At 43.2% G+C, this 13,014-nt stretch overlaps 1 protein-coding gene across 7 annotated transcripts in view; it reads right to left on the bottom strand.

Annotated features, from left to right (window-relative positions):
• gro (TLE family member transcriptional corepressor groucho) overlaps positions 1-13,014 on the bottom strand; it is a 115,475-nt gene that overhangs the window by 66,425 nt on the left and 36,036 nt on the right. For all 7 annotated transcript variants that reach the window (XM_033350754.2, XM_076625735.1, XM_033350759.2 and 4 more), the window contains exon 5: positions 7,809-7,853. In XM_033350754.2, coding sequence (XP_033206645.1) covers positions 7,809-7,853 — 45 coding nt within the window. The remainder of the gene's footprint in view (positions 1-7,808; positions 7,854-13,014) is intronic.

Raw genomic sequence — 13,014 nt, 5'->3', positions numbered from 1 at the left:
CCGCGAATCACACGAATCTCTAAATATGAAATTCAAAATGCTACGGAAGATTACGAATCGCATGTTTCGACAAAACGATCGTTTCGATCGAATTGGTCATTGACAGGGATAAGAAAGCGGTAAAACAGAATTTCCGAGAAATTTCTTAGGATCTCGATACCCGCGTTCCTTTTATCTCCGTTCCGTTAAGTCGATCTCGAACTGAACGATCTTCGGCTTACTCGCACCGCGACTGTTCGAAATATTCATGATTTTCGTATGTCGCGAGAGTAGCGGGCGACGTCGCAGGGGCGCGTCTAAAGCTTCGATCCGAAAAAATGTCATTATTCCCACGGGGGACAGAAAGATGGAAAACTGCCGCGTCCACGTCAGTTCGATTTCGGCCTGGGTCCGAATCCGGGAGGTGGCGGAGAAGAAGGGTGCGCGGTGAAAAAAAGCCTGGACGAAAAAACCGACAAAGAGAAGCCGATAGACAAAGAGAAGCGGAGAGACGCAGATAGAAAAAAGCGGAAGTCCAACGAACAACGGAGAGGCAGGGAACGCGCAAGCGAGACGGAGAATACATCCCGAAGAGAACGATGGAAAGGGAGAAAGAGGGTTAGAGAACGGCGATGAACGGGAGACGAGGAGAATTTACGCGCGGCGCAGCGGGGCGACGCGGCGCAAGTGTTGTCCGGTACGAAAAAATGGTTATTCCTTCTCGAATGTGCCCGATGCACATGCACATTTTCCCGCAGAACGGATGGTCCGAGGGTGGAGGAGGCGTAGGAGGTGGTAAAAGAGAGAGAGGAGGTGGAGAAGCAGGGGAGAGATTGAAAGAGAGAAGGGGAAGAACGAAGAGGGTCGCGGTGGATATAGAAGAGGGTGGTGGTAGCAGGGGTGAAAAAAGGGTAGATGGAGGTGGCCGAACGGCAGGAGGAAAGAGGAAGAGGAAGAGGAGGTAGAGAGTAGAGGAGGAGGAGGAGGAGGAGGAGGAGGTAACATTGAGATTAGCAACGGGTAAAAAATCGATGTCATCGCCCCCAGCCCACCGCACCCTCGTTTCGCTCGCTCAACTCAACCCTCTGCTACCCCCGCAGGGCTAAATAAAAGAACTCGAATACACGACCCCTGGAACGCGTACGTGTACGTGGCCGTGGATATCGTATACGTGTAAACCTGCACACGCTGGCACACACACACGCGCGCGCGCACGTCCGTAGGTCGACATGCGTGTGCCGCCCAAGGTGCTCGTGTGTGTACGCGCGCGCATCACCGGAATATGTGTATATATGGACGGGGCCGAGTGCTGGAAAAGCGAGCCCCGACTACCGAAAGGGAGAGAGAACGTGAGAATCCCGGGGAAGGGAGCAAGTAGAGAGAAAAAGAGAGAGAGAAAAAAGAGGAAAAGAAAAAGGGAGAAAGAGAGAGAGAGAGAGAGAGAAACGCGAACGCACGCGGATAGATAGACGTATATATACATGGAGGCAGGAAGAACTGGAAAGGCAGGGTGAGTTATATGCAATTGGTCAGCCTGCACATTTTTTATCGGACGCCGGGCGCACCCGCGATGGGAAATGGTAGTTACTCTTGTATCGACGAACGCCGACGGCGATACGAATATTCTTCTCGCTGAGGGACGACCTTCCGTTTTCCAACAGGCCAAATTCCAAGAATATACGGTTAACCCTACTTAACGCGTTTAATAACGCGTTTAATATCGCGTTTAATATCCCGTACATCTCGCGTATCCTATCGTTGAATCTTCTACTCGAGCTACCTACGTTTCCAAGATATACGAGATACACCACCGATGGTACGCATATGTACCTAGAGCTATTTAAAACTCGGAGACAATGCGAGACTCGATGTGTTAATTCGCAACGCGTCAAACGAGTATTAAAAACAGGGGACCCTGTTTTGGGCGTAAGTCGAATGATTTTAAACGACTGCCATCGTACCACGATTTCACGAGTACGACGAGACGCTTGCCGTTCTCTGACTACGAAAGTACTGAAATTTCCTTGACAAAGAATCGGCAATAAATTTATTAGTAAATTGTTCGGCGCGCGCTAATACAAAGCCGTATCATTAAGCGCACGATGTTTTGCGTAGCGATGGAAAGTCTGCGGCGTGACGGATTCGCGGCATATTGCCATAGATCGTGGCTTAATTGAGCAGGACACAACGAGCACGCAGCCGCCCCGAGGACGAGCCTTTCAATTAAGCGATAAGCGTTATCGGATAGGTGTGCTGCGAACCTATCCAACGAGTTCTCGTTGGCTGAACGAAGCAAGAGCGTTACGTGCCAGTCTCGTCGCTTGTGCATTCTTTCTCGACCCTCTGCCAACCCTTACCCTCTTACCCCTTTTAAATCTCAACCCCCTACCCCTTAACGCGAGCCAGTTTATCCTAGTCCGTGCTTTCTTTCATATTTTCCTTTTTCACAGTCGGCTGCGCTTTTTATTATCTTCCTTTTTTTTCATTCTCGCTCTTTTTTTTCTTCTTTTTTTTTTTTAAGCGCCACGCCATTCGGAAAAATCTCATTTCCGATGGAAATCACGATAGCGTGAAGCACGGCGTCGCTTGTTGTCGAAGCACCCTTGAAAATCAAAACAATCGACGGAATCGAGAAAGAGAGAACGATTAATCAGAGCTAAGAATGCCCGTTTCGATGGCATTGTCGTCGTGTTTCCAGCCAGTGGAGTGGCCGTTCTTCGAGGCGCGACTCCGGTAACTTTTAACTTTATCGAATGCCGCTCTCTCTTGCCTACGAGCGCGTGGTTCGCGTCGTGCTAATAAAAGTTTTTACCTCTGCTACAGACGTAACCTCGGCCCCATGGCCTCGCGTAAAGGATTTTTCATCCGGCTGTTTTATCGTTCGACCGCTAAGGAACTCGATAAAGTAACGTTTAGTTACCGATGCTAAAACGTATTTTAATAAAATGCTTTCCGTATTTCCGTTGGAAATGAAGTACTTTGATTTTGAAGCTGGTGACAATTAAGGGGAAGCACGATGAACGAGACACAAAGAAAAGAAGCTTGCGATTGTAATGTCTTTCACAATGGATTTTTGGATTTTCAGGACAGAAATTAAATTAATTTGCGTCCAACTTCAACAGTTTGTACGGCATTAATATTTCGTTTGCGAGGACAAGCATAAGTAATAAAAACAATATTACTTAACTGTAGAAGCGAAGCAATATTACATTTGCTAATAACGTTAACTGTTAAAAAGTAATACAACGTTTCTCGTTACCTTCGTCACGAACGTCGAATATTTTATTTTATAGCGGTAAAACGAAAGAATTTTTACCAAAGATAATATCAGATAATAACATCCACTTAAACATTACGATTAACTATATTGTTCGATAAAATAATTATACGCAAATGTAGAAAGCGATGAGGTGAATAGAATCGATCTTCGCTGAACTAGCGTTAATATATTTTCAACAGAGTATCTTTTTAATTAAAATGGTAAGGATTCTAAAGCGAATATTTTTCATGCGCTATTTCTATTTTCAAGACAGCGGACTTTTGATCGTCTCCGCCGTCCGATTTAGTCGACACTCGAACGAATGATTTTAGAAACTAACTAGTAATAAATAAATTCAACTATCGTAAGATCTATTAAGAAACTACGTGATACAACGATGCTGGTCCTGTCAAATTCTCAACTTGCCGCGTTTCTTTCCCATTTTTATGATTACATTGTAAGAATCACGAGTATTTATTTAATTAAAGAAAAAAAAATAATGATATATATGGTATGAAATTAATAAAAAGAAAAACTGGTATTTAGATTCGAAATATCATTTATCTATGGTCCCTTAACACGACAGACAGACACGGTCTTGCGAGCAGCGATGCTGGCACATTTTCAACGAGTCGTAAATCAACAAAATAACCGCGTCGCCCACACCTCCTGTACAACATTAAATTACATGAAATCACATCAAAGTAAAAGTCTCGGGTAACACGTAGCGAGATCTATTATATCAAATTCCACCATTAAATCACGACCTACCTTCATACGATGGAATTAATAATTTACCGGCACAATGATTCCAAGCTGTACAAAATAATAGGAAATATATCGAAAGATAATTCTACCGCACATCCTGTATAATACTCTTCTATTATCCTATTGTCCTCTATACGCATCACGCAACTTTCTTCGTATAATTCTCAAATAAATCTCGTACGATCCATGACACACGATAAACACGTTTAACGCGTAACGATGCGACAGTATCGCGCAAGAAATCACTCGCTCCCCGTCTCTGCCTAATTTCCAATAATTCCATCCCTCGTGGCCTGTCTTCGATAAAAACAAAAAGTCAGCCGCTGATCGATTTCCTAACTCGCTAACTACGCCATCCTGTCTGCAGCATATTCGCAACCGTATACCATGGTCGATTCCTCTAAGTATCCGTGCACGTGATCGCATGGGTGGCTGGCGTCGGTGAGCGCGTGTATAGGCCGCGTTGTACAATTATTCGAAGAGCGTGGAAGGGATCGGCGAAAGGAGAGAAAGAGCCGGGCATAAGAACTGGGACATTGCCAACAAATTCGAGTTAGTCGAGTAGCGAGTGGTAAAGTGGTGGTTGCGGGCTCGAACGGGCCGAGTGGGAGGCAAATGTCGACTTGGGGCGGTAAGAGGGACGTGGAATGGGGGATGGACACGAAAGAGGGTGGAGAACAGAAGGGAAAGAGTGGAAGCAGCGTCACAGGACTAATGGGAGCGAGAGTGACAGAACGAGAAGGATGAAATCAGAGAGACTCGCCAACGGTGCCGTGATAAAAAGGGTAAAAACGAAAGGGGGAAGGTTGTCAGAGAGAACGAGGGATAGAAAGAGAGAAAGAGAGGGAGAGAGAGAGGCAGAGATGAAGAGGGAGAGGTCTAACCTCGTAGAGGAAGATTGTTTTCATTCGGTGCTCAAATTGAAAAGGAACGAGGACCGAAGACCGCGATTCGAAAGCCGGCTAAGTGCCGGAGACAACCAAACGGAGGGTGATTTATTCTCTCCCTCTCTCTCTCTCTCTCTCTCTTTCCTCTCTCACGTTCTTTCCACCAACTCCTCTACCTAACTTCCTTTTACGCTAAAACGATGAAACAGAGAGAGGGAGCGCTGAGAACGGGAAGCTTGAGATTCGTACAAGTGGCAACGTAATCAATTTTTTTTTCTTTTTTTTTTTTTACGCATTCTAATTCGCGGACGGAGGGTGCGAGTGACCGAGGAATCGAACCCGCTATGGTTTTCGGATTCTTATATCGCGATCTATCTGACGTTTCAACCGATAGCTTTTATAGCGTGGTTTCAAAGTTTTGGCATAAAAATGAAACGAGAGGTTACACGCGTTGACTGATAAATAGCAAGACGAACGTTATCGCGTCGTGACAATTTTTGCTTTTATCGCAATTAAAATATCCGACACGAACTGTTGCGATTATCGGTATCTGTTAGATAAAGTAATATGACTAGTATTCTTTGCATTTCTACTTTTGACTAACAACTTTTTGTTTCCTCTCTTTTCTCTTTTTTCATTACTTGTAAATTTGATAATATTTCTAAAAGCTTTTATAGATCTCACGATACATCAACTAGAAGTTAGCGGCAACTGTTTTGTATTTTTCTCGAACTTAAAAAATCCTTTGGATAATAAAAAAGAAATACGATTGGATCGAAAATAAAAGAAAAGACGCGACAGGGTTAAGGGGATTGGCAAGAATCGCGTATAAAGTAATTACCCGAATAATCGTAGATAACTGGATGGAGAATCGAGCGCGAATATTTACACTAACAGTTCGATTGACAAAATCTAAATCAATTTTCGTCTCGTTCTATTTTCACCGGCATAGTGTAAATACTATAACTGTAAAAACGAACCCTTACGATACAACGATGAACTGATCGGACACGTTCGATAAATTCCACGGGTTTATCTGTTTGCTTAAACGTTCGCGATTAATAAAAAAAAAATAAAAACAGAAAGAGGAAAGGAAGGAGAGAAAGGGAAAAGGTGAATTCGGTGGAAAAATCGGCGATCTTCTATAATCACGCTAGCGCAACCGTTATCACGGCTAATTAACCGATCGCCAAGAACCAATAACTTTTCATTTCTCCTTTAATTAACGTTAGAAGGCTGGAGAGCCGGTCCAACCGTGTTACATCGGCGTTCGCAGCAATTTGTCGTCGCGCGCCGATACGCCCGAAGGGGATTGATTTCGTGGCGACCGGCGATTTTCCGTTTCCTACTCTTACTTTTATTGCCCTCCTATGAGTTCATTAGCAATTATACGAGCGTATCGAGTAACCACTTATTCTCATTTGCCCCGACACAAAATAGTATATCGTTTCCAGGCGTTCGAACGAAGCTTGAAACAAACGGAGGCCTTCGTTGAAGCACGTTATTTTTTTCGATCGCGCGATTTTTATCGCGTTAACGTCGTTCAGCCGCGCAATAACGCGCACAGCGGCTCGTGAAAGAATTCCAACACTTGTACAAACCTTCTATGAATATATTAGCCGTTCGGAGTCCACGTTGTTCAGCTTGGTGCACAGAAAAACCGATCAGGCATAAGAATCGTTTGCTTAAATTTATCATGAAATTTATGCGTTTCTGTCGTCTCGTTATGATAAATAAGCTTATGGTGGTAATTTCTTTCGGAAGAGGTATATCGAGATAATGGAATAATCGCCTCGGCGCAACGTATGTGTCGATAATCTATATCAGCCAATCTATCAGAAGCTTATTTATGCTTGCTGGTAAATTGCCTAACATGGAAAGTTGCGAATCGCAACTTGTTCCGAGTTCCAATTACATCGATAAAATTGTATTTCCACGGAGGATACGCGTGAACTTTTCCTTGTGTAACGCGGACCAATATGACGTAACGATATCCTGCGCCCGTACATCCAACCATCGCAAGGTTAAACACAATCGTTGATCGCCTAACGAGTCGATTAACCGGTACACGTTTTAACGGTTACGTATCAATTCGAAGCGCAAATCGTACACGGCAATAACAACGCGGCTATAAAGCATCCTGAGCTAACTAGTTTGCCACTTGAGCCACCGGACGCAATTTCGCGCCGATTTAATGGTGGACCGGCCTATTCGACGACGCGACGGCCCTATCCCTACCCTGTCCCCAGGCTTGCACCCCATTAAGCAACGCCCCTGGGTACAAGGGTGAGAAATGATCGGCCGCTAATGCTAATGAATATCAGCTCGTCGTGTCAGGGAGGGTTGTTTGGGAGTTTAGGACTCTCTTCCCCATCCTCCGTTTCACAATGTAGAGGGAGAGAGGAAGAGATAAAGAGGAAAAGAGAGAGAGAGAGAGATCTAGGTAGCTCGCGTGCAACGAGGGGTCGTGGTCGCTTTTAAGAAAATTGCTGACAGAAGGGGGATGTGGCCCAGTGTTTCCCCTAATTAGCCAAAATTACACGATTTCCCGGACCAGATGCGTCGTCACCCCCTTTTCGTTTTTGTGATCCGTGACTACGGGGCGGCCGCTAGACACCATCAGGATCGGCCGGCATATTCCGAACTTAATTAACGAGAAATCTTTTGATCCTTAAACTCCTACCCTCGCTGGCGCGGTAGCGCGATAGAAATCAGGCCGACGTTCTTTAAGCGGCTGCCGCTCCGGCTTAACGTCTCTCGTTCGGGAAACTTCGTGGAAAAGGGGATGGTCTGGTAACTTCACCGTATACGTTTTCGGCTACCTTACACCAGAGATAAAGAGCTCTTCCTCTCAGCTGCGTGAATATGAATGATAAAGCGCCGAAAGAAATTGTTTCGACGGAATTCTCGCTTACCTGCTTGTGCATCTCCACGTTTAGGCCGTAAGACATTTCGTAGTACTGTAACAGAAAGAAGCAGAGATATTTTATTATCGCTTTTTATACACGTTCGTGCGTCGTGATCAAGCTACGTGGTAATATTCGTGAGATTGTTGGTTGATCGTTTTGGGCCGAGAAATCGCGACATTCTGATTCGATAGCCTCACTTTTTCACGATATGTTATTTTCATAGCGTGTGAACACATAAAAGTAGAGGTTGATACAATCGAGACAGATCGTCGAATTTTAATACAACGGTTGCTGTATTGCTCTTTCTGAGAAAGGAAGGTTTACAACTGAAATTGCAAAAAAACATATTTTACATGCATAGATATGTAGAATTACGGTTTACTGTTTCTCAAGCGCCTGTTATCGTTGTCTGTTTCACTTAAAATAAGTAACAACGACGATCTGAAACAGCCATTATTTCAAAATTCTAATTCAAACAGAAAATATCATTTCATCGTTAGAAGAAGTTTAATCCTACTACGATTTTCGAACGTTAATACGTCTGAATCTCGATCCAGTTTTAACCAAAGACAAAAAGTCTACAATCGCTATTTTAAGAAATTCAACAGCAAGTAAAAATAATCTGTTCGAAATCTAAAAACTTTTCTAAAGATAGAAAAATACGAATCGATCGAAAATGAGCCGAAGCAAGAGTTAACTACGACGATCTTTTGCACCGATCATGTTGTACGATAGATTAACAATGAATCCTGTCAACGTTCGATGGCCCTGGTTACGAGAATGAGCGAAACGTTGGCGAGATCGGAGTTCCAACCGGCTCCCTGTCCTTTCTTTCATTAGCGATACTTAACTTCTGTTTCTTCACAATATCGTTTCAGACGCTCTAGAGTTTTCACGAGAAGCAGGGAACCCGGTTGGTACAAAACTTTTAATAAATACAACAGGCTTCTCGTAAATCTCGACGAAACGAGAACCACCGTACCACTGTTTCCTTTCCTGTTCCCTTTCACTCCTTTCTTCGCTGTTACGGAGCTAGCGTACAAAAGAAAGGATCATTACAACGTTCTCTCGCGAACGAGTCGGATCAACCGACCACTTTTGTCCCTTGAAGGCGCGAGACTCGCATGCTGCCTCGGTCGAGCATTGCCCAAGGTTCAAACTGACCTAACGTCGAGACGAAAAAGAAAAACCACTTTAGCGGTAGAATTTGGAATGTTAATCCCTCGTTGGTAGGCTGGTATGGAAACTGACGAGGAGATTTTTGTTCCAAAATATTTTTTCTTTTTCGGTCATGATCCTTTCTACGTAGAAACTGAGTTCTTGGGAACGTACAAGGATTATCCGAAGAGTATTCTATCATTTTGAATATTCAGAGAACGAATCGAGCGACGAAAGCTAACAACCATTCGAAAGAAATTTTACAGATGTTTATGCGAACACTTGTTGTTCCGTGGTGCTATACGATCGATAGCGAAACGTCATCGAGCGAGTTTTACCGATTTTCGATTATATGATCGTTGTATTGACAATGACCTGAATATACCCGGTGAACCGTAACGCGATCGTTGCATCGATAAGAGTAGTGAGATTTTCAAGTATCGACAAGATATTACGTCATTTGAATTTTTAAGTAGGAATTAATTAAGCGCAAAGCGTAGACCGAAGTTATATTGCGATCAACTTTACCTGGGTCAACGGTTCTACCTTTTTCCAAAGTTAAAATTTCATACAAGTCCACTTCTTTCCAACGTTCGTTTAGAGTCAGCCACCCTTACTTTTTTACGATTAAAAAATTATTATTGGATATCCGCTGTATTGAATCTTTATCGTTTATCGTTTATTAATAATCTCTAGATTCTAAATTATGCCTCGTAATCCTAATTATTAATTATACCTCGTAAATCCTAAAACTATTTTTCAACTCGCCCCAATATAAAATCTTGTCCGTCTTAACGACATAGGTTACATTATCATCGTTGCAAAATTTCGCGTATTATCTTATCCGCGGTTCTTCGAATTGTGTCCGTTTGAAATAACGCAACGTTAACGATCGTATATCGCCCACGTAATACACGAACGAAAGCAATAAAATTAATCCACCATTTGCCAAATACTTTCCACATCGGATTTTACAGCCGATGCTTCTATAACAACTTAATCCGCGTCAAGCGGCAGTTGCGTATTTAATCAGATAAATCGGGCATATTCCACCGTGCTTTGTAATGGAGGGAGAATTAACTTCAGCCGGCTAGTTATGTAACAAGTATTTCACCCCACCGGTTGAGGGCTAAAATTGATTATCGACGACGCCAACGACCGAATAAATTATCCTGTGTTTCTCTGCCGCGACACGATCGATCGAGCTAAGGTTTCATCGTCGGTGTCTACGAAAAACTTGCTTTTATTTGTCGCGTGAAACCAACGCCGTCGAGATCGTTCGTTGAACGTTAAGCGAGCCCCGTTAATTTCCAAGTATAAACAGCAGCAGAAGCGAGAAGAGATTTTTCACGAGACGAGTAAACTCGCGACAAGATTCTCTCGCAACTCGAACGTCTTCAATTGGGTTAACTACATACAATTCGTGGGTACGGCCGCCTGATCGTAAATTGGTTAGTAGCTGAAGTCACTCGAGTACCAGCCACCCGCTCTGGGACGCATTACAGCACTGACACGATGATTCCGTGACGCGTTATATGTAGCACGCTCGTAAAAATGTTTGAGTAGGAGGCGCATGGAACGAGGATCGACAGAAACGGAGCGAACTACACAGATATGCAAATTCTTCGATTTATACCTGTTACGTAATTAATTTACGGCCACGTGTTTTGCGAAATACTTGTTTCCCGATGCTACTTGCAAGCTTTCAAAGATGCCGTTTCAAGAAGCTGAGCGCTTTATACAGAAACGAGTATCTGCTCAAAAATACTTAAAAAAAATTCCTAAATACCTAACGGGTTTCTCTCTCTCCGCTTTCCTTACACTTTACACTTCTTTACATTCTTTCTTCTGATTTCTTGTTTATTTCTGCCCTGCGTTTCTTCCCTCCTTTCTTCTTCCGCGCATTCCTTTCTTCCTATCTTCTATCCCCCTTTCTTCCTCGCGTTTCTTCGGTTCCTTCTATCGAAGTTCGGTAAAATATTCTCAATACAAATTATTCAAACGTATTCCTTTGTGGGAAAACATTCACGCGAACGAAGCGAGCTTTGAAGCAAAATTTCTAAACGAAAGAACGAATAATCTCGCCTGCGCGATCGTCTCGCATAAAAATCTAGATCGTATCGAAGTGTAGAATATAACGAACGGTATCGAACGAACGATGTCTTTTATAAACATTACGGGAAGGAGGCACAAGTCAAAAGCGATAATCCCTAGGTAGGTTGGAACAGAGGTAAGCTGGTAAGCACGAAGAGAAAGCAAGGGTCACGTCCAAAGGCTGGACGGGGGTTCGATCCGGTCGGTGTTCCGCTAAAGTGCATCGTATCATACGATTGGTGAGCGCGCTTGCGCGATCGTAAATCGGTTAGTGACTGTCGCTTAGCGCTGCGTGTCCGCCTTTAGCCCCTCGTTCCAGGACGAATGGCTTCAGGGGGTAAGGGGGTTGGCTTTGGCCGTCGAGAGAAAGCATACACGTAGGTCGAGAGATAATACTCCAGGGAGATCGATAACATCGACCACGGAAATACACCGACTTAATAATGCAGCCGATAATCACGATGAAAGAGCACGATGACGATGGCAGAAGTAACGGTAAGAGAAATCGGTCGGTCTCAAAGTACGACTTCTAACGCGTGTTTTCACAGAGACCTTGCCTTCCTCTGCAACCCGCTTTATCGTAATATCAGTTTTGTCGGTGAGCTGGATGCCGCCCTCTCGTCGTCCATTATCTAAGTAGATCGACAATATGCGAACGGTTACGATTATTATACAAGCGATAGCTAAGTGGAACGCGACACGTGATCCGTTTCGATATTGGATCTATGTTGCGAGCGTAACAATCGCATTACGTATTGGTCGTTGTTGAACGTAGGGGCGGAATCATTAAGTAAAAAGTTAAATATATCGCGTAATAAACGACAGGAGCGACAGAAACGACAAAAATGCGTTTGATCGTCGATTAGAAGTTACTTGAAATATTTATGATTTGTGAGAATGTGTCGGGTCCCTGGTTTCTTATGACCCAACGATTATTAGAAGAACGTAAGACTATAGCGGGGAAACTCGCCTAAAACGCAAATTTCAAGATGCTAGATATAATATACGTAGAATATCACACTACCATGCAAACACGTGGTTATGGATAAAAAAAAAGATGTGAAACTTTCATTGATCCTTATTTTCCATTCTTTCTAACCGAGTATTACATTGGTCGCTAGCTGTCTTTTAATGCAGCAACGATTCCTAGCCGAGCTGTTTGGTAATTGATACTTTCCTTCTTCTTGATTATCAGCCTGTATTATAGCAGTTTAAGGTTAACGTTATTCATTCTCCGCATTTTATCATTAGCGAGTATGGAAATTAATTTGTGATAAAGCTGACACAATCGCGACATCAGCGACAGCACGCAAATATCGTAACACAAACACGTGCGCGAAGAAATTGCAAAATAGACTAAATGACTTCTTGGCGATTAATTATTAACGAGACTGATCATCCGCCGGAAGGCAGATGAATTTTAAATGAACGCAATCAATTAACCTGCCGGCGTATTATGTGACGGTAGAAACGGAAGAACACCGTGGAAAAAAACGGCGCCAGATTAAATATAACTTATTCCACGTTCGTTCGCGATAGAACGTTCAAATAGGAATTAACAAATCGTTTCTCGACCGAGTTAATCGGTCCGGATCGATATCGTACCGATTAAAAATGTCCATTTTATAAAGCAACTTACACTTATCGCGAAACATATTACCGCTATGTTTGTTCAACTGTTACATCAAAAGGATATTATTATACGTATCAGAACGAAAGCAACGTTCGATAAATATGCAAATATATTTTATTTATTCCACGTGATCAAAATTTCAAAACCACTCTACATTTACATCGCGTCGAATTACGCGAGATACATTTTGAAATTTCGCATTATGAGACGAGAAACAGACGTAAGACATTCCGCGATACGGTTAGTTGAGTGTACGGGCGAGCATACTCTGCTTATACGTCCCTTGTATAATTCAATGAAGATTTGTTATAAAACATACGTTCATCC

The sequence above is a fragment of the Bombus vancouverensis genome, chromosome 2 (assembly GCF_051014615.1).
Source record: "Bombus vancouverensis nearcticus chromosome 2, iyBomVanc1_principal, whole genome shotgun sequence".
Lineage (NCBI taxonomy): Eukaryota > Metazoa > Arthropoda > Insecta > Hymenoptera > Apidae > Bombus > Bombus vancouverensis.
The sequence above is the reverse complement of the archived record's forward strand: the minus strand, read 5'-3'. Positions and strand labels throughout refer to the sequence as shown.